The sequence below is a fragment of the Carettochelys insculpta genome, chromosome 13 (genome assembly GCF_033958435.1).
Source record: "Carettochelys insculpta isolate YL-2023 chromosome 13, ASM3395843v1, whole genome shotgun sequence".
NCBI classification, from domain to species: Eukaryota; Metazoa; Chordata; order Testudines; family Carettochelyidae; genus Carettochelys; species Carettochelys insculpta.
Genome location: NC_134149.1, coordinates 5,142,991 through 5,170,884, shown reverse-complemented (window position 1 = coordinate 5,170,884; position 27,894 = coordinate 5,142,991). Strand labels below are relative to the sequence as shown.

Here is a 27,894-nt window from a genome sequence, read left to right as displayed (position 1 = left end):
CGCACCGTGCTAGGCACGCTCGAAGGCGGTGCCACACGTGTGGTGTCCTTCAGTGCCTGCAGGCTGCGTGCCTGCGCGCTCTGCACCGCCGGTTCCCCGGGGGTCGGTGCCGCTGCCTGCGGTGCCGCCGGTACCGGCGCTTGTTTAGCCGCCGCCCTGCCTGCGGGGCGGGGCGACTGGCTGATTATCGGAGGCTGAGCCGCTTCCACGTGGCTCTCCGTGCTGCCGCTGATCAGCTGTTGCTGCGGCTGGGGGCTGCTCGCTCCTCCCGTCCCGCTCGCTGTTGCTGCCGGCAGGGATCGGGCTGGGGAGGCTTTCCTCCGTTTTTGCGCTGATGGGGTGAGGGAGGCAGCTTTCCTTTTATGGGCCCCGGAGGGTCCCTCCTGCTGCAGCCGCTCCGACACGTCTGGCTGGAGGGCCTTATCAAAAAGCAGCATTTTAAGCCGCATCTCCCTGTCTCTCCTTGCTCTGGCTGTTAATTTAGCACAGAAGGAGCATTTCTGTGCAACATGGGACTCCCCAAGGCACCTTATGCATAGACTGTGCCCATCGGACGCTGGCATCGCCTCTCGGCAGGACTCACATATTTTAAATCCTGAAGAGGACATTGTTGGTGAGTCTTTCGGTTGTTAAACGGGTACTTAGCACCTTCTCTGTGCTGTTTTCCCCTTCCGATGGCCTGCCGCAGCAGGAGGGCTGATGGCCCTATGCTTCTGGCCTCCGGCGCTTGTTACTGGGACTGGATTGAAGCTGTCCCACTTGTAGTTTGTTTGTTGCTTTTGTTTTTTTGTTTTTTTTTTTTTTTGCAAAAATAACAACCGGCTAACTTGCAGTAGCCTAAGTACTTGAAAAACTTTAAAGAAAAACAGTTAAAGTCATTGAATACGCTACTTGGCCTTAGCCTAGTTCGGATTCCGTCTGCAGCCGACGGCGGTTAAGAGGAACTGGCGGGGACCGGATCGCGCACATGGCCAGGAGCGCACAAGGGAGCGGCGCGCGCCGGCGCATGCGCGGTCCGGCAGAAACTGCTTGGAAGATCCGATCTGCGGCGCCAGGCAAGCCCGACACCTATTGTGGAGCACCCACGGGGACACTCGAAGAAGAAGCAAAAACACCAAACACTTTTCTGCTACAGGTGATTGGACAGTACAGCTTTCCCTGAAGCCTGTGTTTAAAATTTTGAAGTAAACATTAAGTTCTCCAAAACAGAAGCTGAATCCAATCCCCAGAAAGAAAATGGGTATTCCAAACAGCATCTGAGTAACCCAGACCACTACGCAAAAAAACCCTGGAGGATAACATCTCACTCCAGTATAACCCCAGTATAGCTGTTCACTGTTAACAGCTAGGGAAAGGTGGCTATTTACCTTCATCCTGTCCAAGGACATGCTTGTGTGTTTTCAGCAGATTGGTTCTCATTCTAGTTAGCTGATCTAGAAGGCTGCGACGAGGAATATCATAAGCATTTCTGAATGCCTGTGGCTTCAAATCCTAGTTTTAAACAAAACATAGACATTTCAATTAAGCCAACCATTTTCATCTACAGAGATAACCTACATCAGAGGATCTTAACATGTTTAAATATTATATGAACCATGAGTTCTCCATTTGGTGACAGAATGTACTCCCTCATACACTATTCACTTCAGCAATTTCTACAGATTTCAGACTATTATATTCAGCTCCTCTGAACAACCTCCAAAAAGGTATCTTTCTGAGAAGACTAGCATTCTAAAATTTGTCTTTGTTTATGCTTTCCAACAGATCCTCAAAGCATCTACAGAAAAATGTCTCTCTTTTTATCCATATGTATGCCTCAACTGTGATACCAGTAACTTTAATTTCTTTTACTACGCAAAAAAATTTTTAAGAACAATTACACTATGTGAGAGACAAACACGAGGATACAACAGTCATGCACAACGACAATATAATGCATACCTTGTTTAAGAGCCCTATGTGGAAGCCACCAAATTCTTTAACATTCATTTCAGCCAGTCTCAATGGAGAGTCACCAGTGATCCCATGCAGGAGCTGCTTAAAATCCCTGCTATGAACCAGGGAGAGGCCACTGGAGTGATTTTTCACTTTAATTCCAGTTTCTTGTGGAACTTTCTTACCCACTGAACCTATTATTCGCTCCGACTCAATTTTTGTCTAAAACAGAATTGCATGGTGTTAGAGAGAGAATCAATAAGTATGAAACTCAATTACTTTCAGAGGTCAACAGCGCTACAGTTTGACTCCCAACTGTTCAAGAAATTCAGAATTAAAGGTCAAGAGAGAGTCAGTTTCCAAGGAATTACGCCTACCCTATGCCAAACACACAAAGTTTCTGCATTTCTGATACAGTGTTAGAGGCGTTAGAACACTACTAGTCTTGCTGAAAGTCCAGCAGCAATAAAAAAGAAGTCAGAGGTATTTTTTCTTAAGGAAAACATCTGAGTTGAAGTCAGACCATATTTAAGACAGGAGAGTTATCCCACCACAAAAACCTACATGGTTTCAGATTTTGGAGTTGCTTGACAAGTTAGTGTAGGTAAAATTCAGTGACAACGCTTAAAAAAAAAAAAAAAAAGGTAAAAATCGGCATTCAAGTTGCTTCCTTACTGAAAGCTAGTCAGTAAAGAAAAGCAAATTACTTCTGCTATTTACTCAGAAATTTACGAAGTGATTTTACTGAATTATGTGTGGTCTGACTTTGATGTCTACATTAAGCATTTTTTTTCCTTTTTCCAAGAGTACAAATACTTTATAAATCTCATGAAAGTGGACGTAACAATTTGTTCTCCCAAAGAAACTTCTTTTTTTTTTTTTTTTTTTTTTTTTAACAGGATGGTTCCCTAATAATATATTAAGCATTCTTTCTTAATTTTAAAGAGCAAAGCAAGTACGCAGAATTTCGGACACTTCCTTATGCAGGTATCTATGTAATAGAGACACTTTCATCTGAGTCATCTGGTGTAGATTTCTGTGAACTTCACAATAGTGACCACAAGCCACGCTGATCCTATGTACCGAACATAATGGCTAAGTCTACACAAGCATTCCTCTTTTGAAAGAGGAATGCAAATGAGAAATCAAAATGCAAATGAGGCACATATTTACATCTCACAATATTTGCATATTCTTCTTTCGAAAGAAGAAAAGCAGTGTAGATGCGGCTCTTTCAAAAGTAATCCCCATCTTCGAAAGAACCCCTCTTCCTATTTTTTCTAGGAAGAATGGTTGTTTCAAAGATGGGCTTTATTTTCAAAAGAGCCGCATCTATACTGCTTTTCTTCTTTTGAAAGAAGAATATGCAAATGGTGCCCGATATGTGAATCTGTGCTTCATTCACATATTCAATTTCCCTCATTTGCATGTATCTTTTGAAAGAGGAATGCTAGTTCAGACATAGCCAATGAGAATACATACGGTCATCAAAAATCCACAGGTGATTTACATCTAGTGGATGTTCAATCATGTCAGAAGCCTGCTTCAAAACATGATTTTTTTTTTTTGAGGTGAAGTGTTTTTTGTTACATTTAAAACCCTTTTTCTTCCCCAACGTGGGCCACAGGTTTTTAAAATTACTTATTTCTACAACAACCTGATGCTATTAAAATAATATCAAAAGATGTTGCAAAACAGCTCACTCTTTTGGCAATATGGGAAGCTAAAGAGCCTCACAGATAAGGGGGCTAGAGGGTCTACACATCACAGTGAAAATTACTTCTTCATGCTGAACTTTCAGGAAAGAACTGAAGATACAGATCTGGATTTGGTTAGTGTTCTGTCAGGTTCTCACTCTCTTGCTCAAACACCCTGCCCACACAATGGGAAGGTAACAGATCTGAATGTGGAGAAGCTAGATGACCCCGCCTCATGTAAACTTTTTCTTTTAATGTCAAATTTACAGACAAGAGTTCTATTCTTTATGGCCAAGCTACAGACATTTTAGTACTGCACATCCGGAATAGAACCTTTTGCCTCAGTAACTAATGGAGACACAGCTTAAAGTGGCTCAAAGCAAGCAACAGATTTAAGCTAGAATGAATACTAGTACTGTGGTAAAAAAACCAAATCTAGTTGGCAACAGTCTTTATAGTAAAACTCCAACAGATGCTTAAAAGGGTGGCCAGAAAACAAAATAAAAAAACTCTCTTTCCCATCCCCCTCTACCAAAGACAGAAGTCACAGTGATGGTCTCCAAAATGGTTCTGGAGGTTCATCCATACAGCTATGAGGAAAGTATGATACCATAGTGGAAAACCCCACAGGGATTAATGTACTTATAATCTGAACACAAACTAAATAATCATCAGTGCACTTCTAATTGCAAAGATTGTATCAATACTACCTGTTGGCTGAGTTTTTTAAGGTAAGAGATAACACTGTAACTAAGTCCACAATCTAAATTATCTGATATCAGATTTGGAGCTCCCATCATCCTTAGGGCTTTCTTTAATGGCTATAAGGAAAACAAAATACACAACAGTAAGAGAATAAATCTTTAAAAAAGTTTTAAAAGATCAATTATAGGAAACTAGAGCACATGGTTTAGTGCTCTAGCTTTTTGCTTTTGGAAACTAGAGTTCAAGTCTATTAGGTAACATGTATAATGAGTTTGGCAGTCTAGCTAGCTTGCAGTGGGCTTTAGGCCACATTACCAGCATACGAGGCAATCTGGCACCACTGGCAATTTTCACTCAAAGGCTCAGTACTAGAATAGCCGGGATGATGCAAGTCCACACAGAGGTGCATTGCCCAAGCTACGTACAAAAGCTTATATTATGCCCACCCTCATCTGCCTGGTTGAGCCAGTTCTGTTAGAATCAGTTTCCTGCGGACTAGGAACTCACGCACATTAGAAACTGTGAGCAGTAATCTTAACACTCTTTACCAAATGACAAAGGTAAAGTCTAAAATTCATTTTGAGAAAGCAATTCAATCAAAAGTACATTTTCAGATGGGCAAAACTTTTATATTAGAGATTTAAAATTAATCTTAAAATGTTTACTGCTGTATAGGAACAATATTTTAAATTACTACCCTTGCCACACATAAAACAAACACAAAAGGCTTACCAGCTACAACGTCATAGTTAACACAAAATTTCAGAAAAAAGGGACATAAGAATCTTGTTACCAGCCATCATTATTTCTCCAGTAAAATATGGAAAAGTACATACCAGTAAGTAGTAAGGAGGCATTGTTTTTAAGTAGCTGTCAAAAGCCTGCCGCCACTTCAGATTTGGCTTAAGCTTGTGAACCTTAAATAAGTCATCTGCAACAGAGAAAATAAGATTTGATTACATAGCCCCAAAGCTAACTTTTGAACAATACTGCAGTAAGTTATTTTCCTGAGTCTGTTATTTTTCCAGGGGGCTTCCTCACAACAACTGTTCTTAATCTTAGATTCAAAGGGTTTGCATCCCCCATAGTAGCTACTGTTTTGACACCAGAAACCATGCCTGATTTTATTACAGCAACCTTACGGCAGATGTTGCCTACATGATCTCGCAAGCAAAGTACACAGGACTGCCTAAATAGTGCACATACCTATCATCTGGAGAAAGAGAGAGAATATATGTATCAGAGCAGTTTTACCTTCCTTACGCCCTTTATCAGAATGCGTGTGTCTGACCTATACTAAAGTTCAATCCTGGTTGGAGATAAACTGAAAGATATGGAATTGTGGCTGCATATCAAAGCAGGAGCAAGCGCCATACCACATTTATTTGCTGTACTGCTGCACAGGCTATAATTTGTAATCACAATCTCCAAACGTTTACTACTGAAGATATATAGTGTTTTCAAAATCTTTGTGCTGTGCTGGATTAGTCCATATGCTCCACTATCATTCCCTGCTCTGCCACTTTCTTCACTAAAAATTTCATAATCTCTACCTAGCAGTTCTGAAGAGTGTTGGAGAACACAGGGAACTGACATCCAGTAGAAGGTTGGGCAGGGCTACAGGGGACAGAGACACAGCAGGAAGTTGTAGAAAAGACACTGCAGAGAAAGTGTTTTCACCTTGCTGAAGGATCTACCTGAAGAGGCAGATTTTACTTGCTCATTGATCTGCATAAATGAAGCAGATGTTGCACATATCTTCTATCTTCTCACATGCAAGTCCATCTTTACTATAAGTATTTTCCAATCTAAATGAATTCTCTATCAAGCAAACAAAAATACACCACTACAGTTGCTCCAATTACGCTGTGTTCTAGCCTGAAGGAAATAGCACAAATGTTTCCAAGGAGTTAAAGCTCCCTTTTAATCTGAATATGTTTCATAATTGGAAATATTTCTTAATTAGATCTGTGAGAACTTCCTATGTCTGGATACTCCTGGTTTATTGAAAATACAATATATTATAAAGAAGCCTGTTAATATGTTTATATGTACTTAAATTATTTCATGGCGGTATGGTGGCATTTCGAATAAACTTAACCGTATCATCCATATTTGTGAACCCAATGTCCTGGTGGTCTGCAAGCTATGAAAACAAGAGACTCTTTAGGAAGTTGCTATCTGCAGTATAGACACAGACATCACTAAATATTTCACTGCATATGCACATACCTAGTTAAATCAATTCAGAGACAAACAACTGAAAAACGTTCAGTATCACAACATTCATGCTGTAGCGTGAGCCATCAGCCACAAAGCACCAATGATAATGGTTTCGTTCCTTCCCATTGAGAGGGACCGGGATCTCTGGGGGTGGGTGTGTGCATGCACACACCCCCCCTGGGGCCAAGCAATTTAAAAGGGCAGCGACAGCAGCTGCAGCCCCAGGCCCTTTAAAGAGCCTCTTCTGCCCAAGGCCCAGTCACTTCCAGAGGTTCCATAGTCACCTTCCTCCCCAGGGCCCTGTGAAGAATCTTGTCATCTCTAAGAAGGCTATTCTAGAATATAAAGTACATATAGTTTGATAATGTACCATTCATAAATAGTACAATTAATATTTACAATATGCTCTGGCTCAGCTATTGAACAGAATCCATACTGCAGAATGTTTGCCATCTGAGAATTTGGATGTTTGGATATTAAAGTTGTAAAATGGTGTTTCAACAAGATTATGTGAAAAACAGAGTTTTGACACAGACAGGCACGAGTCATGGCAGAACCTTCATGCTGTTGCATTTGGGGTTGCCAACAGTGTAGAGTGGACACCCAGAGTAATAATTCCTGTCCTCCAAATGAGAAATAAATGGCTACATGTTTCAGGCAGGACATAAGAATTGGTCTCTATCCCTGCCACTCTCACACTTCAAAGACAAAGAGAGCAGGGTAAATGGGTTACAAGAGAAATTTCCAAAAACTGGGTGAAATTAATAGTTTGGGTCCTTATCTCAGATAAATTTAAAGCAAGAAGTGTTTCTATATAATTTATTTGTTCCTAACTGTGATATGGGAAGCAGTAAGCCCTAGGCTGCTCAAAATTCATGATAATTTTGTAAGAGGGGCATGAAATTATCTGAATTTCTATATGCTCATGTTTGAAGCCAGTAGTTACAGCTTTTAAACCACTGAAATGTACTTTGCCACAGTGCTCAGGAAGGACAGTATGCCAGTCTCCTTATAAAGAAACTTCTCAATACAGTTTCACCATTCCTCCCATCAAAGGGTACTGTCAAGCATGTAAGGGCCACAGTTTAAGATTTATTATCAATCAAAAGGTTTTAAGACAACCCCGTTCATGGTATTTGCTTTAAAGATGTCACATTTGTCTTCAGCTATAGTGCTGCAGACAATGGGCCAGAACCTGCAGAGTGTTAAATGCCCTCTGTTTTCACTAAAATTAATGGGAGCTGAGAGCACTTAGTATTCTACAAGACAGGCTTATAACCCTCAGGCTGGGTTCACATGTTTACAAACTAATACTGTAAAAATTCAAGAGATCCAAGTGTGACTCGGGCCTGAGTGCTAACATAGATAAAACTGACCAATCTGTTTCCTTGTTTTAGGCACAGAACCACCCTCCCTCCCTCCCCCACCAAAACCAGTGAATGGCAAAATCAGAGCTTTTAAACATTCTGGCTTACTTTTAACTCAAGAACATGGCCAAAAAAAAGGTCAACACTGTTTTAATTATACAATAGGACCTCAATTATCTGGGCAGCCTGTATAACAGCAAATTTGTAATGATAACAAGTTTGCATAATGTAAAGTAAATATAAAAATGCTTCAACAGATAATGGTAAAAGGAAGAAGAGTGCATCAATTATTACTGTGTTTGGTTCTGTTCCATCATACATCTGCAAGCGTGACTTTGTCCCCCTCTAGTGGATAGTCTACATGTAGACATGTATGAGCTTTCTACTGCTTTTGAGCTAATGGAAATGTTCCTTCAGGTTAAGCAGCCAAGGTCATGATTTTAAAGTCAAAGATCGCAGCACGACTATCACCATAAATAGACCAGTCAAGGGCACTGTTACGCAAGTATGGAATAATCCACCTTAGAGGTACTTCCTATTCCTATAGTGTAAAAGCAGCATTTGGCTGTCTGATACTGTGCAAAAAAAGTTCATTTACTCCACAGGGGTAGTAAAAGGCAACTTTTGGATTTTCAGGTATTTTAAAAAAAAAAAAAAAAAGATCACCTCAAGAAATCTGTGAGAGCACCACAGTTGTACTGTCCAAAGTCACTGGCTCTTTGCAGAAAATGTACACATTCCAAAACACCTAGTTTCAAGTGCAGGCCAGTACCAATGTGGCGACTGAATTGATTTCCTTCTGACATTTTCCTATCATCTATTCCTCCATCACTTCCAGTGACTCTTCCAAAGAATATCCCATACTCCAGTCTCTCATCAAAGCTAGCATTCCACATTAATGCCTCAGCGACCTGGATCAGTCAGGAAAGACTTATGTAAATTCCTCAGCCAAGATAAAACCCTAGATTTCAGCAATATCCTTGACCTTTGGTGCATTTTAGTTTTATTGAGATGCATTGGCAATGGCCTTGATGACTCCATTTCAGTGGTGTTGTTTCTTTGTTAGAAGACACTGGAAACTGCAATTACCTATAGAAATAGTTGCTAAGCACAGGTCAGTTGTAAGATTCAAGTTCTATTAGAAAACATGAGAATTCCATTCCTGGTCCCAATACGTTTAATACCATGGTACGCCAGAGACCTATCCAGGTGCTGAAGTACCCTCAGAGACAAATCTTTGTATTTCATTGTTCAGAGGAACTTGGAAAAGCAACAGAAAGGATTGTGCTTACGATTCTGGTGTTCTTCCGGTCTTCAGAGTGGACTGCCTGATAAGTTACAACACTATGGTTCTCTGGCATTCAGTACAAGCAGCAGGAGGTGAAGTATGCATGTGCTAGATGCACTAGTACATCCTCATTATCAGTCTTTGGCTTTGTAAAAGCAAAGGTATTCCTTTCTGAACCGCAGACCAGAATTCTGTCAGCCAGACACCTGTAAACTTGCTTAGATTAGACCATCACACTGGCTCTACTACTGCATGAAGGGCTGCACCTGTCAACTGCACTCACTGATTTTCCTGCAAAGCTTCAGATGGCTGAGTTTGTCTTAAATTTACCCTTGCCATGAAGAAGCCCCTATACTGGCCATCGTCAGGTGCACCTGAAGCAAGCACACTCTCTAAACTGGGGGCCTGATATAGCATCCACATTTCTGTTCCTTGAAAAGCAGAAACAGTAAGTGGTCAAGTCTCTGTGGTTTGACTTTACTTGTTCTACTCATTGGTCCCAGCAACTGACTTCACCAACTTGACAAAATCTTTCATCTTCTTTGGCAGTCTCAACACTGGTGTCCTGGTGCTTCCTCTGCCACGCCTGCTCTACCTCATTTCCAGGCCTGTCCACTATGTTCCAGGCTGTCAAATTAATACCTTCCCTTACTGACCAATGGAACAGTGGGAATACGTGAATGCAGGAGAAAAGTCTCGTCATCAGCTTGCAACATTTAAAAACATGCTTCTGAAAATGCCTTGACAGATAGTGAGGGATCAACACATTAGATGAGAGGTTCAAATAAAATATATCTTCCTGTACAGTACATTTTTTTCTTCCACATCATGGGAAAACAAAGCGGGGGGGGGGGGGGGACGGCGGGCAGGAAGGGTGTTAATCTGCATTCCACCCTGAGCACCAGTCTTTGTCTCACTCCCCATATGCAGAGCCTTTCCAATAGAATGGTGGACACCGGAAACATTAACACAGCTCATAGAGGAACAAGACAGATTTTGCGAACAGAGCAAGTTACTCTTCCTTCTCCCCTGCAGAATATCAAACCGTTGTTGATCAGAACAAGGAAAGACTGATTTGTGCAAATCAAACAAGCCTTCTTGCCTTTTTTAAATATGAAAAGTCCCAATATCGAAGATTATCAAGTATTGTTACAAGTGTCTTTGGAAAGACTGAAGCGTGTACTGTCAGTTGCTAAGTACCTGTCAATTTCTCCTACTGATCCAAAGATACAAATTCAGCAAAGCAGCCTTGATTTTTAGATTCATCCAGAATAGCCTCTGAACTTAATTTCACCAGGCCTCCCATTCCGCCAATGGAAGTGTTCAAAACATTGATAAGAAACTGCTTAGGATACACTGTCATGGAAAACATCCTCTCCACAATTCATGCCACTGAACAGCTCCACCCTGCTATTTAACCAGCACTGTGTAGTTTAAGACACGGCGCAGTGTGTGCTTGAGAAGCGAACAGCAGAACAGCACTGCACATGTTGCAGAGGCACCTCTCTCACATTCCTGTTTTCTCCATATAGAAAGAGTTCTCACTTCTCAAAATAGGATGGAGGAAGAAGTGGCAGAGCAGCAACTGCATAGATGGAAGGCAGATAAAAAGTACTACATCAAATTTATTTGTATCCAGTGATGGCCTAGGCTGGACTAGCAGATCTGCAACAGAAGTGACGGTTCATCTGAATTGTTAGCCACCAGCTCTCAGAAAAAAGGCGCTTTTAGACTGAACTCCCAGTCCCAGAAGATGCTGCAATAATTATCAGGCTGACATATAAGTCATGAGTTAATGTTTTCAGCTAAGAGAAGTGCTGACTCCTGACAGTTTATGATGAGGTGATAAGATGTATTAGAAATATAAACATTCTTGCACCTTTTTTCTTGCCAGAAGAGTGTATGCAACTGTTCCACAGAGTATGAGAAACGTTTTAAAAGTTCAGTATTTCCTTATCTTAAATTTTCATTGTTATTTTGTGTAATTTTTAAAACACGCCGGCTCTATAAATCAAAAACAATAGCACCTGGGAAGCAATTCCCTCTGCCATTTGCATTTTGCCATGGGAACCAAAGTCTTTACCTATTCTGGCACCACTTCTCTCATATCATCTCACCTCTGGAAAGCAAGTTCCTCATGAAAATGAAACATTTGGTCCTCAAAGGAAAAGCCTGGCTACTTTGTTGCTCTACACCTGCTTGTTGGTTGCTACTCTAAATTGTAGTAGTTGCCTTTTCTCTCCCCAACACCTCTAAGAAGTCCTGCACCTGACCTTCCAGCTAAAAGTAGGATGCCACAACAGCAACTGCAAAAAATGGAGATACCACATCCTACATGAGGGAAAAGAATGGAGGTTGAAGCTTACTCCAGGTTAAGGAAGAGGCTACGTGTCTAGGAGGTGAACAGCATCAAACATGCACTGGAAGCAGGTAGCTCTCCTCCTCTGCTGGAGAGAAAAAAAAGGGAGAGGGGGTATGAAAATCCTCTCCTCCCAAATTATATTTAAGAGTTTGCAACATTCTTTACTCTCTGATCTCCATTACTTTAACTGATAAATTTAGGCAGCACATTAGCTATCCTTATTTTTATGCTGGTAAGTATTACAATGTACTGTATTACCTACCTAGCAGAGGAAGTAAAACAGGATAGTTGTAAGGCATCACAAAGAGGTTTACACACGTTAAAGTAGTGCTTGCTTTTAAATAACCAAATGGATGTCCAAGTTCACTGTATTTTCCACTGCTACTCACAAATACCTAAAAAAAAAACCACAAGAGACACTGTTATATTTAAAAAAATGTTTTAAAAGTTGCACATTTATCAGAGTAACTGCAATATGATTTTTGACTCTTTAAAGGGGCAGAAAAGGAGAATTATGAAAAAACTGCTGAGTTTCACTTTAAAAGGTATACATACAAGTGGACATGCACTTAGACTTGTAAATTATATGTATCAGAGATGCAAAGATACTTAGTGATTTAGTCCAGCCCCCGCCAGGGTGGGATTGCTCTCCAGAGCATATTTTCTAGTGTTTTATAGACACTATATTTAACGGCTCTCAAGGGAAGTGATGGAAGCTCCATTGCTTGACACAGTTTAACAGGCTATACCTGATGTGTGTTGCAGGCAGATTTTTCTAATAACTTCTTAAGTCAAATTATCTCCCTAAAAACATGTACATTTGATAACAAGCCTGATTTTTCATTCTTCAATACACTCACTCAAACTCCCAAATTAAGGAGATCCTGCCTATTTGTAAATATGCAAGTTAAACACAGCAGAAATCCTCAGAAGACTGATTATTGAGAGTCATACTTCTCTTAAATTTGGGAAATGCCAATAGGTTAAACTTACAATGATGAAGTGGAATACAAGTTGAACCTCTCTCACACACTACTCTCAGGATCTGACTGGTGCCGGATGAGAGAATTTCCTGGACCACAGGCGGTCGATATTGTCTAGCACATTACCAACACTTCCACTGCTTGCTGGGCTCTTAGAAGACATTTAGGGGTAAATTACAGCTAAATAACAGCACAGAACACTGACAGCCAGGACTGATGGCTGAAAAGAAACTTTCTGGGACCTCAGGAAACTTGGCCAGACCCCTGAAAAATGGTCATTCAGCTAACTGACATCATGCCAGATTATGGATGTTACTGAACGAGAGCATTCCAGATTAGAGAGGTTCAGTCTCTACTAAGTTTGAGAATCAAGTGTTCTGTATTTGGCAGCTAAAGTATTAGTGACAATACACAGCAGTATAAGCAAGCTCCATTTAGAAATGACTGTCACACAGTCAACAAAAATTACTTTTATCTGCAGATTACTGGTCTACCAATGTTACTAAAAAAATATTGTTGTAAATCAGGGATTCCCAACCTATGGGTCAGGCTGCATCCAGCAGCTCTCTTTATCAACAGAGAAGCAATTATGCATTACAAGGACAGCTTCTCCACCTTTGATATTCATAGCCATCCCAGGCAAGCCACTTAATAGACTGTTGCAAGTAATTTTCATCCCAGCTCCTCCTTTACCCTCTTACGTTCTATGTAGCTGATTTGTCAGTTTTCATTTTTTTGTTTGTATCTCTCCCAGTCCCTGAGTGTGACTCTTCCCAGGCCCTAAGCATGGGGTTTAAGCTGTGGGAGCAGGGAGGTGGGGGGACAGCAGTTTGGGGATGAGGGTCTTTACCCCACCACAATTCAGATCAACTATAATAATAAAATAATAAACTACAACACACTTAGTGTTGTTATTCTATTATTATTATTAATGAATTTTCCCTTTTTCTATGAAATAACTACTATGAATATAGAAACATGAGGGAGTGCAATTTTATATTCTTGCCTCAGGTGCAAATTACCTAGTTATGGCACTGCTCCTCCTTGCCCTCCCCCCAGCTGGGTTTTGAATTGCCTTGGATCACCAAATCTTCCTGAATTGTCAAAATAGGTCCCAGTCTGGCAAAGGTTGGGAACTGCTGTTGTAAATGAAAGAAAAACTACTCCACTATTGTTCCAGGTTTATCTTTTTTTTTTTTTTTTTAAACTTTTGGGCATCTGACAGCACTAGGGAACAGAGTTTGTTATTTTCCACTGTAATGAGTTAACTTCCTTCACGTGCATAGGTCTTTCACACACTGGAACAAGAAAAAGCAATTAACATAAAAGAGAGGTACAGTCACAAAACCTATCCAGGTTGTGGGGAAGGGAGTTTGCGTGGGGGAGGAGTAGGGAGAGGATAACAACAACAGAGGGAAAGGTGACATATCCAAGTATTCTTTAAAGCCATTATTTGCAATTCACCAAATTGCAAACTGACTGCATTCCCTCATTTTTTTCCTAAGCTACGCTATATATTTTTTTGTTGTTTACACTTACAAATAAATGGTGAAAGTAATTTAGAAGTGAGAATCTTTAACATCTTTCTGCACTTCCATTCTTTTTCCTAATTCTTTCTAGGTTCTATCTGGGTAATTAAATTATTCCAAATTACCACAGTATCTTGCATATATTAAATGAATTAATTGTTGCAGCATATCCCTGTAAGGGAGGAGAACCCCATTTACAGATGGGGAATTGAGGCACAGAGAAATTAAGGCATTCTCTACAGTACAGGGGCTATAGCAGGGATTCCCAACCTACTGGTTGGGACCCAAATATGGGTTGCAATTAGATTTTCTAAGGGTTGCCTGGCTGGGCAGCTCCCAGCTGCATGTGGCTCTTAGGAAGCCATTTGCTGCTCCTGAGCTGCGGCTGCCTAACTCCTCCGACATCCGGTCCTTGCCCTGCGGCGCTGAAATGGACCTCCATTTAATGGGTTTAACAGCCGGCAGGAAGGAACCCACTCTGAAACCAATTCAGTCCCATTTAAGCTCTCTGCTGCAGGTGGGCTGGAGGAAGCTGGGCAGAGGAGGCGGCAGTGGGGGTCAGCAGCGGCAGTGTGGAGCTCCCTTTGAGGTAGGTGGCACGGGTGGCTGAGAGAGGTTTAAGCATGGGGATTGGGGGCAGGAGGGCTGAGAGCTGGTCAGGGCGCCATGCTCTAGCCAGCTCCCAGTCGTGGGACTACGGTGGTCCACCCCACCCTCCGACTGAGGATCCTGTGGGGCTGAGAGGCATTTAAACTGGGGACGGTTTGGGGCTGCAAGTAATTTAAGCTGAGGGGTGGGGCATTTTTCCCAAGGGAAAACCTCGTCCCCCCAGTTTTGAATTGCCGTGGGTCACAAAGTCTTCCTAAATTGTCAAAATGGGTCCCCATGTGGAAAGGCTGGGAACCGCTGGGCTGCAGTGTCATAACCCTGCAGTATAGATGCAGCCTACATTAACATAAATGTTGTTTCCTGGGCAACAGCAGAGAGGTGAACAAAAGGCATAAATCCATGGATCTAGCCGCATCTACCCTGAAGGCAAAGTCAGCATAGCTACACCCTCAAGGTGTGGCCTTTCCATGAGCCTGAGCGCCACAGCTACATCAGCCTGGGTTCTGAGGCTTAGCAGTGGTTCTTAACCTTTCAGATACCTGAGACCAACTTGCTGCTTCTCTTACTGGCCACTGACTGGTCTGCACTAAGAACTATGTGACTACTTTGCCCAGAAATATGGATTTTCCACACTCCTCAATGACAGTTATATCAACATAAGTTCCTAATTTAGACTGTGCTAGGTTGACTGAAGGGCTTCAGGGAGATAGAGCACCTACATGGATGGAAAACAGTAGTAGAGAGGTAGCTGTGTTAGTCTGCACTCCAACAAAACAGCAGACATGTAGCACTTTGAAGACTAACAAAATGATTTATTCGGTCATGAGCTTTTGAGGGACAGACCCACTTCCTCAGATCCTCAGCTCATCAGATCTGATGAAGCTGGTCTGTCCCATGAAAGCTCATCACCGAATAAATCATTTTGTTAGTCTTTAAAGTGCTACATGGATAGGACAGGCCTTCCCCATCAGCGTAGGCAGCCTCTTCACTTAGTGGTACAGCTGCACCCATGCAGATGCCCCAGTATAGCACTATAAGTGTAGACAAGCCCTAAATGTAAACTAGGCCTACATATCTTGTCCCAGACCACACAAAAAAGCCTGTGATAAAGCCAGGAATAGCACCAATCTGGTGCATTAAGCATGAAGTATGAATTGGACCGGAAGTTAAATCCACTACTTACCACAGTACATTAGAATGTACAATCTTTAAATAACGTCTAAGAGTTCTAATATAAATTAGCATCTCTCTTCTCCAACACACATATGGCAAGCCACATTTCATCTGACAGTAGAACCTGGAGACACATCTGCTAGTGAAATGCTATGACTTTGAAACAGAGCTTAATTGAACTGATAAAAGCTGTAGTGGCATCATCTTTTCAAAGGCTTGAACTATCTGGTCGGAAATGAGGCAATTGACATCTTTACGTATTTCTTCAACTCAGCAGAACAGTGTATCGGACAAACGGCACATTTGCTCAGATTAAACGTAGCATTGCCTGGGGAATCCTATTAACTTTATCATCATCAAATAAAGTCAAATACCTGCCAGCAGGCATGGGGAGACTTTCGTTCCAAGATGTACTGTGTTAGGGGTGAAGGTTCAAGTTCATATTTGTCAAAAGGAAGCTTGTCTATTACCATTGGCTCACAATCTACACAGGAGAACCTCACAACAGGATGAGCTGTGCGTGGCGGCTAAGAAGAAGAAGAAAAGATTCATGGTTTAGAGTCCATCAACTGCCTGGTATTAAAAATAATCAGGTTAATTCTTTAATGTTAGTAACTGCCAACCAGAACTTTGCTTTTCTTATCTTTAATACAGCTCCAGTCTATGGTAATATTTTAAGAGTGTTCCACTTTTAATACTACATTCTTTCTAAAGAAAAACAATAAAGCTGCATTATTAAACACAGATGAATAAAATAATTTAGTTAATAAGCAGTAGGTATGCAGTAATGCAACTCCTCCCACACACACCCTTTATTCTTCACCAGCCTTCAACACTTAAAAAACAAACAAGTTAACCATCAAGTTTTAAAAACAGCAGAGGGTTATGGTCCTATGATGTGATCCAGATGAATCAAGATAACGAACTGTTAAGTAAATCATACACAAAGTCACTAAACAACACTGGCAAATAATTGCCTCGTAGACTACAAGGGGGAAAAATATCTGAAGTCCCAATCAATCCAAAAAAGTGTAAAAATACACAATTTGAAGAAAATGTGAACTTTTCCTCTCAGACGACTGTTCACAGAAACCCATGTTTGAAAACGTATCCACTTGGCCAATATGACTGCTCAAAATGTTCTCTAGTGAAACTAATTTATCCTCACCCTCAACTCCTGGAAAAAATGCACCTTGAGCAAACAGCACAAATGTGAACATATAACATGCCCACTTAAAATATCTCTATGAAAAAAGGCTGATAGGATAAGCCTGTAACCAATAAAATGAATAACTGTTTCAGAAAAAGCAAACACACGCTGCATGTTCCCATGATTATCTAGAGCTGTGTTTCCTAAACTTCGAGACCACAAAACACCAACAATAACATTTTTAATGCGGAGCACCTATGAAGATTTTTTTAAAAGGTAAAAAAAAAATTGTCAAAAAACCAGCACCATATATAGCAAAAACAAAATGAAGTAATTTAATCAAGTATCATAGCAATGAAGTAGTAACACTGTATCTGGTTTTAATAACAGAAAATATATACCATCAGTGTATGATATCAAAAACGCGTTGCAGCACACCTGCAAGCTGTTCATGCAACACCCGTGTTCTGCAGAATATAGTCTAAGAAACACTGATCTAGAGAATGCAAGTATTTGGTCCCTTCCCAAACATACCTTTCCCTGCCAGAAAGAGAAGAACTGTATACCTAGTGTGCTGCTAGGTATCAGGAAGAGTGACTGCACAAAAAGGATGATCAAAATGCACTATATCTTCTAACTTCCCTTGCTGAGATAGTTTAAGACTCTGTGGTTCTATTTTCTAGGCCAATGTTTTAAATAATTTAGTTTGAGGTATAATATTGACTCAACATTTTGAAAATTCATTGCACAGTCGCAAAATGTAAAAATACTGAATTCAAACTTGATTGATGTAATATTTGAACTGAATGAAAAATTTACTGCAATACATTTTCCAGATCCAAGAGTGATGTGGGATGCAACTTCTAGACTTGTCTTCACCAATCGCCATCAAGGATAGTCAATTAATTTTGTAGAGAAAGCCAGATCATAAGCAAGCATGGGGTAACAGCCTAATTTACTGTTCAGTTAAGAGCTCTGTATCAGATCAGATGTGGAATCCTTTTCTTTAGCTTGTTGTACTTACCAGAGTTGGTGAATTCTGATCAGGCCAAAATGACTCTGGGATTGGCCAATGCCCAACAGGAACACCAGTTTTAGGGTTAGGTCGTACATAAATGAGTTTATGACAACTATGCCACGGTTGAGAAGCAAATGAATTGATGGGCCTGGATGAATCAACAAGTCCATCTAAAATTTAAACAAAGCAAAAATAAATAAAATAAAATAAAATGAAAAATAAAAAGCTACATGGCACGCATTTGTTTCCCAGGAAGTGTTCTTATTAATAATCAATGCCCCATTCCATTTGCTACATAGACACCTATATGTTCCTAAGATATAGGCTGAACATCTATATCAGCCTGTAAAACAGCATGATTTAAAGTCACTTGAAGAACACGTTTACCAACATTCTACAATCCTACTCCAGCTACATAGCAATTAAACTAAGTGCAGCACTTACTACACAAAAAAGAAGAAGTTTGTTTAGACTCAGTATTTATTATGTACTGGTTTTAAAACAATATACAACTCTGGAACCTCCAACACTGCCCTGGCAATGAAAAATATATCACTGATATTTTACAGTCTTACTGAAAGTGATGCAGTTTACAGTAAATAAAATAATGTTCATACTAGTTGGAATTACATGGGAAAACTTCCAGCAAAGACATCATTTTCACAGGTGTAAAATGTGCACTGTAACAACATATTTAGTCTTAATTTTCAGCAGTCTGTTGAATTCCTAATGCCTTATTAGTAAATTACTTCACTCCTAAGTGTTATCAGCATATTATGTCATATTACATCATATATATTCCTCCACTATTTATTAAAACTTCAACACTTAAGCTAAACTTAGATGATATCACAACACCAAGATGTGGTTTTGGAACACAGCTCTACCAGGTACAGGTATATAGCTAAGCTTGCCTGGCTAGTTTCCAGTGTTTGTCACAGGTATATACTACTGATTTCCTATGCTTCAGAAATGGCTGACTGGTATCACAAAACATGGTCTTCTATTACAAATTATTTCTCCATTTTTGTGCCATGCAGCACATCAATTTCAAGAGCACTAACACTGCTCCCTTTCCCCACACCAAAAGCTTCTGTGCTCTTGATTTAGATTTAACTTGTTTTCTTGATGCTTGCCAAGTCTGAGCTCTCTGAACACTTCTGTGCTATGCCGATGCACACACTCTGCTTGTCTATAGCTTCAGATTAAACACAAAAACAAAAAAACCCAAAAAACTTAAGTCAGGTTCATCCAGTTGCTTTCCTCTCTATACAAAAGCAACCTTGGGACTCCAGTGTGCAGACCAGCAGACATTGGGGACTTTGCTCAGTGCCAATCTGGACAGCATGGGATGCCAGAGGCAAGTCTAAAACATTCTTCCAAGTAGATGAAAAGGTGTCATGAGGAAAGCAGGCAGGCAAGCAGGAGAGAAAGGCAGGAGGGAAGAAAAGGCATCTTAGAATGAAAGTAAGGGTGATAAGATGATCACAGTCGAATGCTTAGAGGGTACCCCAAAGCAATACAAGCATGTTATTTTTTGTTTCATTGTAAGTCTTCAACTTTCCTTTTAAGTGTATGATTTTCTGTCTAAGTTACTGGAAAAGAGGATCTTTGTAAGCACACCAAAAGACCAGTTTTCTCTCCTTAATTTTATGTATTTAATTTTTTAGGAGTTCTGCAACTCTGAACAAATTGCCCCATCATCAACAAATATATTTTTCCCATGCTCTCTCACTCTCCTGTCCTTGAATGTAATTTTTTCATGTGCAGATAGAAAAGTTTTGACTGATCAGCGAGTGATCAGCTTCAAGCAGCACAAAGCCAAAAATGCTAAAAATAAAACGCCCTTACAGTATATCAATTTAAAACCATGTTTGAAGTATTTATTTAAAGAAAAAACACACTACAGTACCTAATAATCAATAGAATTAAAACTTTCTCTTTTCCCTGTTCAATTTGTGCATTTGAGAGCACATGTATAGTCAGTTGTTCCTGTTTGTGTGGCTTTCCCCACTGTATGTGGGGAAAAGGAAGCAATTAAGAGAGAAAATGTGAATGGGAAAGCCACAAAAGTTGTCAGATGCACTGCCTTAAAGCCCTCTATCTACCCCCTCCCACACCTCCCCCAATTGACTAGATTTTAAACAAGCAGTATTGCTAAGGCTGATTAAATTCTGTTCCTGTAACACACTGAAGAATCCTGAATGCTGATCAATAAAGCAGGAGTGTCTTGTATTTGCTTTCAAAAGCCTTATCTACAGTAGGCAAAAAACAAAGGCATATTTTTCACATATGCAACATGTGTTAAAATGCACCTTCTTTCTAGCATACGGAGCCTGAGATTGTTAAGGGTTTGTCAACACAAGACATTTTGAAATAAGTTCCGTGACTGGTAATTAACTAAATAATTCATGTGTTTCAAAAGAGTAGCGTGTACACAGTTCTAAGCTATGGCTCGAAATAACTTATGCAATTTTCACAACACAAATTGCGTAACTCATTTCTAGTTAACTTGTCTCGAACTTGGTGCTGTCCACCAGCTAGTTCAAAGTTTCCACCACTCCTCATATGATGAGGGGTACCGGAACTGGAATACCATGTACTTGAAATAGAATGCAGGATACATGTGTATGCTGAAATAGCAACTACAGTGTAGTCATAACCCTAGTGTTTGCTTCAGGATACATCCTTTGCTCTTTACCCTAGCCTGACCCCAAGGGTAAAGAAAAAAATGGGGGTGGGGGAAGAATAAATCACATTAGCCTTTACAAATATGCTGAAGACCTCAAGTCACTTGAAGGTAAGACTGGTCAAGTCTACTGAAGAAAAGCCAAAATAAAATTCACACACACCTTAAATTTATTCTAAAAAAAGAAGTTCTGAAGATAGACTGCAGTATTTAAAACAGCTTTACATATTTTCAGCCCTACGCTCCTGTGAAAATATACACAGCATTCAAAAGACTAGTGTGCATAATGCATCCTGGATGCTTTCCAATTATTTCAACATAATATAATACCTCTACTACTTACTTCTGTTGATGAGAGACAGGCTTTCAAGCTTGTTGTATATGGTACCAAGCTCGTCTTCAGCTGTGTGCCCCAAAACCTTGTCTCTCTCACCAACAGATGCTATCAAGTAAAATATATTACTTCACTCACTTTGTCTCACTAATATCCTGGGACTAACACAGTTACAACTACACTGCATCCACTATTTACAAAAGAAATAAATAATGTTGGACATTTTGTCTTTCGAGCTCTGGTTCAACGAAAGAACAAACATCACAGGCATTTCATTACTAAGACGAGACAGTTTAAGGAAAAATCTCAGATACAATACACAATAAAGATCTACAATGAGCTTGCAGTGCAAGAAAAAACACTTACAGGTAGACTACAGCTACAACAATCAAAGTGAATATTTACTGCACCTTCTCCAATGGGAGCAGGGTCTGGTCCTGATTTTTCAAAGTTAATAACAACACCACTCTGAACTTTTTGAACTAGAGATTCTAAACATTGGTTCAGCATTCTTTGTGTCCGCACACAATAGGAGCGACCTATAAGTAAACAAAGAACAATGTAGTGAATACATGAAAATAAAGTCTGAGCAAGCCTTAATTGTGTAAGTAAAGGGCACTGTTTACTGTAAAAATAAGTTACACACCATGTCAAGGTTCTTTCAACTTTACACAGTATCACCACTGCAGAGTTGCTTTAGTGATAAAGTCAAATCATCAACAGAAGTGGCACAATCCATCCACAGTGCAAACAATGCAGACTTTGAAAGCCAAGTTGGTTCTTTCCATCCTGTGCATCATCAAGGCCCTACCAAATTCATGGCCCATTTTAGTCAATTTCACAGTCATGGCATTTAAAAAATCATAAATTTCATGATTTCATCTATTTAAATCTGAAATTTAATTGTGCTGTAACTGGAGGAGTCCTGTCCCAAAAAGGAGGTGTTGAGGGGTTGCAGTACTACTATTCTTACTTCTACTGTTGCTGGTGCTGCCATCAGAGCTGGGCAGCTGGAGAGTGGTAGCTGCTCTTTTGGGATCCCAGATCTGAAGGCAGAGCCACTGCCAGCAGCAGCACAGAAGGCACAACATGGTATTGTCAATTTTAGTTCTAGGCTGCCTCCTATAGAACTGGACCTAGTCGGAAACTCCCCTCTCCAATTACCCAACTCTGAAGGAAGCAGCAAAAAGTAAGGGTGGAATGGTATTGTATTGCCACATTTACTTTTATGCTGCTGCTCGTGAAGCACAGCTGTCCATCTAATAGCTGCTGCTGTGCAGCCACCAGTTCCGAAGGCGGTGCAGAAGTACAGGTGGCGATACAGCCAACATCTTAAAATAACCCTACAACACCATTTGGTCAGAACACCAATTTAAAAAACAAAACAAAAACAAAACAAAAATTAGTATCCCCCTATGAATTCTCTATAACATGGTTTCCCAAACTGGGGGCATGAGGCGGGGGGGGGGGGGTGAAGAAATTCCAGGGGGGCACGAGGTGACCCAGCCCCCCGTTCCCCCCAGCCAAAGAAAAAGCCAGCTTTTGCTTCCAGCTCTCAGTTCCTGCCATTTTACATGGGCAACCTGGTACAGCCATTATAAAAAGCAGGCTGCCAGCAAAGACCCACGGGGAGCTAGCTGTCTCTTGCAAAGGGGTATGAGTATGGGTTTGGGGTGGGGAGGAGAAAGATGGGGTTAGATGGGGGCTGATGGTGCCTGGCTTGTGGGAGGGGGATAGAGTGAGTGGGGAACTGTGGGTGCCTGACTTTGGAGGAGGGGAGGAGTTTGGGCAGGGGAGCTTGGGTGGCTGGACCCAGTACTGCAGGGCTTGGGCAGTTTGGGCTGGCGGGCAGGTGGCTGGCCCCAGCAGTGCAGGGTTGGTCAGCTTGAACAGGTGGCTCTGGCAGCATAGGACTCAGGCAGGTGGGCGGGCAGCTCTGGTGACTGGCATGGGGCTCAGGCAGCTGGCGTTGTACCAGGCACCCACAAGGGCCAAGAAAAACTATTTGTACTTATTTTTAATTTAAAATAACATTTTATATCAAGTTTTTGTGTTTATTTTAAATTACAAATCAAATTTTTTGTTAAAGGGGGGGTTGGATGATGGTAAAGAAGGGGAGCGCACGAGGATGTCTCAAAAATCAAGAGGGGTGTGATGCCGAAGAGTTTGGGGACCACTGCTCTATAATATAGGGTAAAAACACCCAAACGACCAGACTTCATTTTGGTCTGTGATTAACATTCCCTCTAATTCTTTCCATCTGTGGACAGAATAAATGTTGTTATGTGCACCAAGGCATGTGCAGACGTGCACCACCGATAGAAGACCACACTGCCAGCTGCGGGTGCTCTGCTAATCAGTAGGCAGCACCTGAATCTCTCCTGGGCAGCCACCTAAATGCTCAGCTTATAGGGAACACAGTCTGTGATGCATTTTTCATAGCTGTGAATTTAACATGGCTCTAAATTAGCACAAATAATGCAGGCTCTGCAAGCCCAAAAAGCCTTCAGTGACAATGGTGGAGACTCAGAGGCAACAGGTTTGCACAGGTCAATACTTTTGATGATGCTTCTGTTCATTCTCATGTAATTCACCCATTTTAGCTGTGTTAGTACCAGAGGATTAATAGCATAAACACTTATTAAAGGATGCACATTTTACTGAATACATAAGGAACAGATCTGATGACTGGGGCAGTTTCACTTTTAGTCACTTCTCGAAGCAGACCAGCCTTTTATAAAAAAGTGGAAGGGACTACAAAGCTTAATGTGAAAAAAATGAAAAGCTGCACGAGATTTAAAAGATACCATAGCATTTAATTTACAGATTCTCTTGCAAAGTAGAAATCCAAATGCAGCAGTGCTACATTGTCATGTTCAAATGGCCAGTGGAAAGTCAATGAGTCAGGTAAGAAAAATTAGATGCAAAATTACTTCTCTCCCTCCATCCCCCCAAGAGCACCCCAGTAAGACAACTCAGAAAGGAAGGCAAATTCCACTTTAAAACCAAAGCAAAACAACATCCAGCTACCTCCTGTCACCTCACACATCTGTGTGATTGCAGATTCATCAGTGGGCACACTCCCTAGTTGCTCTGGTTCAACAGAAGAAGCTCCAGGTAAACGCAGCACTAGAGCAAACAGCCTTTGATCCCAACGAAATGGTTCTTTGGTCAGTTCACTTCCAGGTAGAGGAGAATTCAAAGGAAGATGAAGCTGATAAAGAAAGATTAGAAGAAAGCTTTAAGGAATCAGATGCTCCCTTGAACATATGTATCCAAACTAATCATCATCAAAATTAGGGATAAACTGAAGGACCATTTTTCTTCTCCATTAATCACTGTTCTCAAGCTGTGGTCTGTGGATTTCCAGGCCCATGGAGTTAGGTAGTGGGGCACTGGGAGAGAAGCTGGGGAAGCTTTCTTAAGAAGCTGTCTGGAGAGTGAAGCTGAATAACAACAAATATACATCTAAGTCATAATTCTTTTAGCACACTGCCAAGACGCAAGTTCAAAGATTTTAAAACTGAAATACTTTTAACTGTTAAAAAGACAAAAGTTAATATTCCCCCATTGTCCTTTTAAAAAGTAAAACAAATACAGACTTACCTCTTCCTGAACACCAGCAGTATTTGTCAATTTGTTTCCATCTGTAATGGTAATTAAAATAGATGGCTCTAAAAAGAATGGATTCCTCCCCTAGAGAAAGGTAAGAACATGTAAAACAGTAACCAACAGTATTTAATTGCATACTTTAGTTGAACTTGTGTTAGTCTGTAAGTGTACTTGTCAATTTACAACACATAAAACACAATAACTGCCCCTGAAAACTTAAGATGCCAAACAGTCCTTACAAAAGCTTGTCAACAGCACCTCTTCTCTGTGGATATGTAGTACCTCAGAGCTGAGGATACTGTACATGAAAGCCACTCAGACTTCAGACTGATCAAAAGGACAGAACCCAGATCTCCACCCACAAAGTCACGTGTTCCTATCACAAACAACAGGTGAGTGCTGGGAATAGATCCTCTGATACTACACAGCAGCAATAAACCTATTTCTCCTTGCAGGAAAAAATAAAAAGACCAGTATACCATAAGATAGATTCAGGAGACTTCACAGTGGGAAAATTAATCAACTTCCAAACTGGTTGGTGGTGGCTTGTTCCCACCGCCTTTTTTTTTTTGGAAAACACAGATGGTAACACAGTTCATTTAAATACCATACCAAGAAGGCAAATATAAAAACATAGCAGGCCATGTCTACGCTATCCCAAAACTTCGAAATGGCCATGCAAATGGCCATTTCGAAGTTTACTAATGAAGCATGGAAACACATATTCAGTGCCTCATTAGAATGCCAGTGGCTGCGGCACTTCAAAATTGCCGCAGCTCACTGCCACGCGGCTCATCCAGATGGGGATCCTTTTCGAAAGGACCCCACCAACTTCAAAATCCCCTTAGGAATAAGGAGATTTTGAAGTTCCTGGAGTCCTTTCGAAAAGGACCCCCGTCTGGATGAGCCGTGTGGCGGCAAGCTGCAGCAATTTTGAAGAGCTGCGGCCACCGGCATTCTAATGAGGCGCTGAATATGTATTTCAGCACTGCATTAGTAAATTTAGAAATGGCCATTTGCATGGCCATTTCGAAGTTTTGGGACAGTATAGACGTAGCCGCAGAATTTAAAGTAGTTATTTCGCAAATGCCTACAATTTTAAGATTCCAGGTGTCTGTTCAAGCACATACAATCTAAACACACATATGCACAAGGTTAAAAAAGAAAACAAAAAAGCAGTCATGTATCACTTTCAGACTAACTAAATAATTTATTAGGTGATGAGCTTTCGTGGGACAGACCCACTTCTTCAGATCATTGCCACACCAGAACAGACTGCTTTTTTGTTTTGACAGAATACAGCCTAACATGGCTCTCTCTCTGTCACTATGCATAAGATGTTTGCATATGCTTATTTAGACATAAGAACTAGAATTTTAAAAATTAAATCTATACTTATAGAATCTATTTGTAGTTTTTGAAACTGGAAGTACAAGAACTAAGGCTCACTCAATGAAATTAACAGGCAGCAAGTTTAAAACAAACAAAAGGATCACCCAGTGCACTGTCAACCTGTGGAACTTATTAGCAAGGGAAGTTGTGAAGCGCAAAACTATAGCACAGAGTTCAACAAACAAAACCCAAACCTAAATAAATATGTTCCTGGAGGATAGGGCAATCAATGGCTATTAGCCATTTCTAGGAAGAAATCCCATGCTCCGAGTGGCCCTAGCTTCACTTTGCCAAAAGCTAGGAGTGAACAACACTCAATAATTATCTGTTCTGTCCATTCCTCGTGAAGCACCTGGCACAGACAACTCTTGACAGACAGGATACTGGGCCAGATGAACTATTGTTCTGACCCAGTACAGTCATTAGGTTATTATTAAAATAAACTGACCATTTTACTATCCCCAATTCAGTGCCACCCCCTCATACTCTTTCCACCCCCTTCCTCCTCTGGATATTTAACAATATCCACAAAGCGCATTTGATACTATGTGAAGGAAGAACAAATGTTTGTTACCTGTCCATAATTGTCTATTCCAGATACTAATCTATTAAGATTTAACAAGTCAAACGAGGATCTGAGAGCCTGCCCAAGGGTAGTCAATCCTGAAGCTTGCAGGTTTTTCAGTTCATTCATGAATGTTGCATGATTTTCCTTCCAGCCAGCCTGTTATGCAGTCAGAGAGACAAATAACAATTTATTGGTCATTTTAGTACGGATTCAGCAAACATCAACTGTAGGGTTTATCTTTACTCTCAAAGGCAGATTACATTTTTCATCAGCAGGTAAATGTTGTGCTTGTATGATGCATACATTTAAAAAAATAATCCAGAGGAGCCACAAAAATATCTTCCCATACAACTGCAATGTGCAAAGAGTAAAAAGTACATTTAAAAAAAAAAAAGAGGCAGTCATGTACCACTTTAAAAACTCACAAAATAATTTATTACGTGATGAGCTTTTGTGGGACAAACCCACTTCTTCCGATCACAGCTGTACCAGAACAGACTCAATATATAAAGCACAGAGGTCCAAAAATTAGCAAGGCTGGCAAATCAGAAGAGCAGAGGGGCTGCAGGAGGGAGGTGTGGGGTGGTTATCTTTACATATTGAGTCTGTTCTGGTATGGCTATGATCTGAAGAAGTGGGTCTGCCTCACGAAAGCGCATCACCTAATAAATTATTTTGTGAGTCTTTAAAGTGCTACACGACTGTTTTTTTGTTTTGCTAGAATATAGACTAACAAGGCCCTCTCTCTCACTATACAAAGTGCATATCATAAGACAGATGAACTACACACAGTTTGAAGTTTTTGAACCAATGACTATGTCTATTTAGTTCTTTTTGTGAAAGATGCAGCACAGCAGAAGTGACTAATGCAGGGATGGGTAAATAATGGTTGATGGGGGACTGCGCCAAGAATTTTCAAAAGGGTCAAGGGCCACATGCTTCCATGATATTAATGAGGACGTACAGTGCCTGGGATGGAGGCTGGGTGCGGATTGAATTTTGAGGTAAAGGACTGAGATGCAGAAAGGCGAATGGGATCTGGAAGAGAGTTTGGGTGAAGGAGGAGGCTGTGGCCTCGAGCAGGGATGCAAGGGTTTGGCTTGTGACCTGGGGCAGCATCCTGGGGAGGAAGGTCTGGGAGGAGGTATGGGTGCAGGAGCAGATTCTGATCTGGTCAAGGGGAGAAGAGTCTGGGAGAGAGTAGGGATGCAAGGGGGGAAATACAGGGTTGGGGGGAAGGTGGGGCTGGGATGCCAGAGC

At 40.8% G+C, this 27,894-nt stretch overlaps 1 protein-coding gene across 4 annotated transcripts in view; it reads right to left on the bottom strand.

The window, feature by feature from the left end:
• LOC142019986 (integrator complex subunit 6-like) overlaps positions 1–27,894 on the bottom strand; it is a 67,853-nt gene that overhangs the window by 14,099 nt on the left and 25,860 nt on the right. Inside the window, exons 3-13 of one of the 4 annotated variants that reach the window (XM_075007462.1) lie at positions 26,641–26,790; positions 24,669–24,758; positions 24,093–24,276; positions 21,473–21,601; positions 18,046–18,209; positions 16,246–16,398; positions 11,840–11,972; positions 5,174–5,268; positions 4,343–4,453; positions 1,942–2,157; positions 1,368–1,491 (exon numbers count right to left, since the gene is read on the bottom strand). In XM_075007462.1, coding sequence (XP_074863563.1) covers positions 1,368–1,491; positions 1,942–2,157; positions 4,343–4,453; positions 5,174–5,268; positions 11,840–11,972; positions 16,246–16,398; positions 18,046–18,209; positions 21,473–21,601; positions 24,093–24,276; positions 24,669–24,758; positions 26,641–26,790 — 1,549 coding nt within the window. Of the gene's footprint in view, positions 1–1,367; positions 1,492–1,941; positions 2,158–4,342; positions 4,454–5,173; positions 5,269–11,581; positions 11,663–11,839; positions 11,973–16,245; positions 16,399–18,045; positions 18,210–21,472; positions 21,602–24,092; positions 24,277–24,668; positions 24,759–26,640; positions 26,791–27,894 lie in introns of those variants that run through there. The other 3 variants (XM_075007463.1, XM_075007464.1, XM_075007465.1) reach the window with 3 other exon arrangements.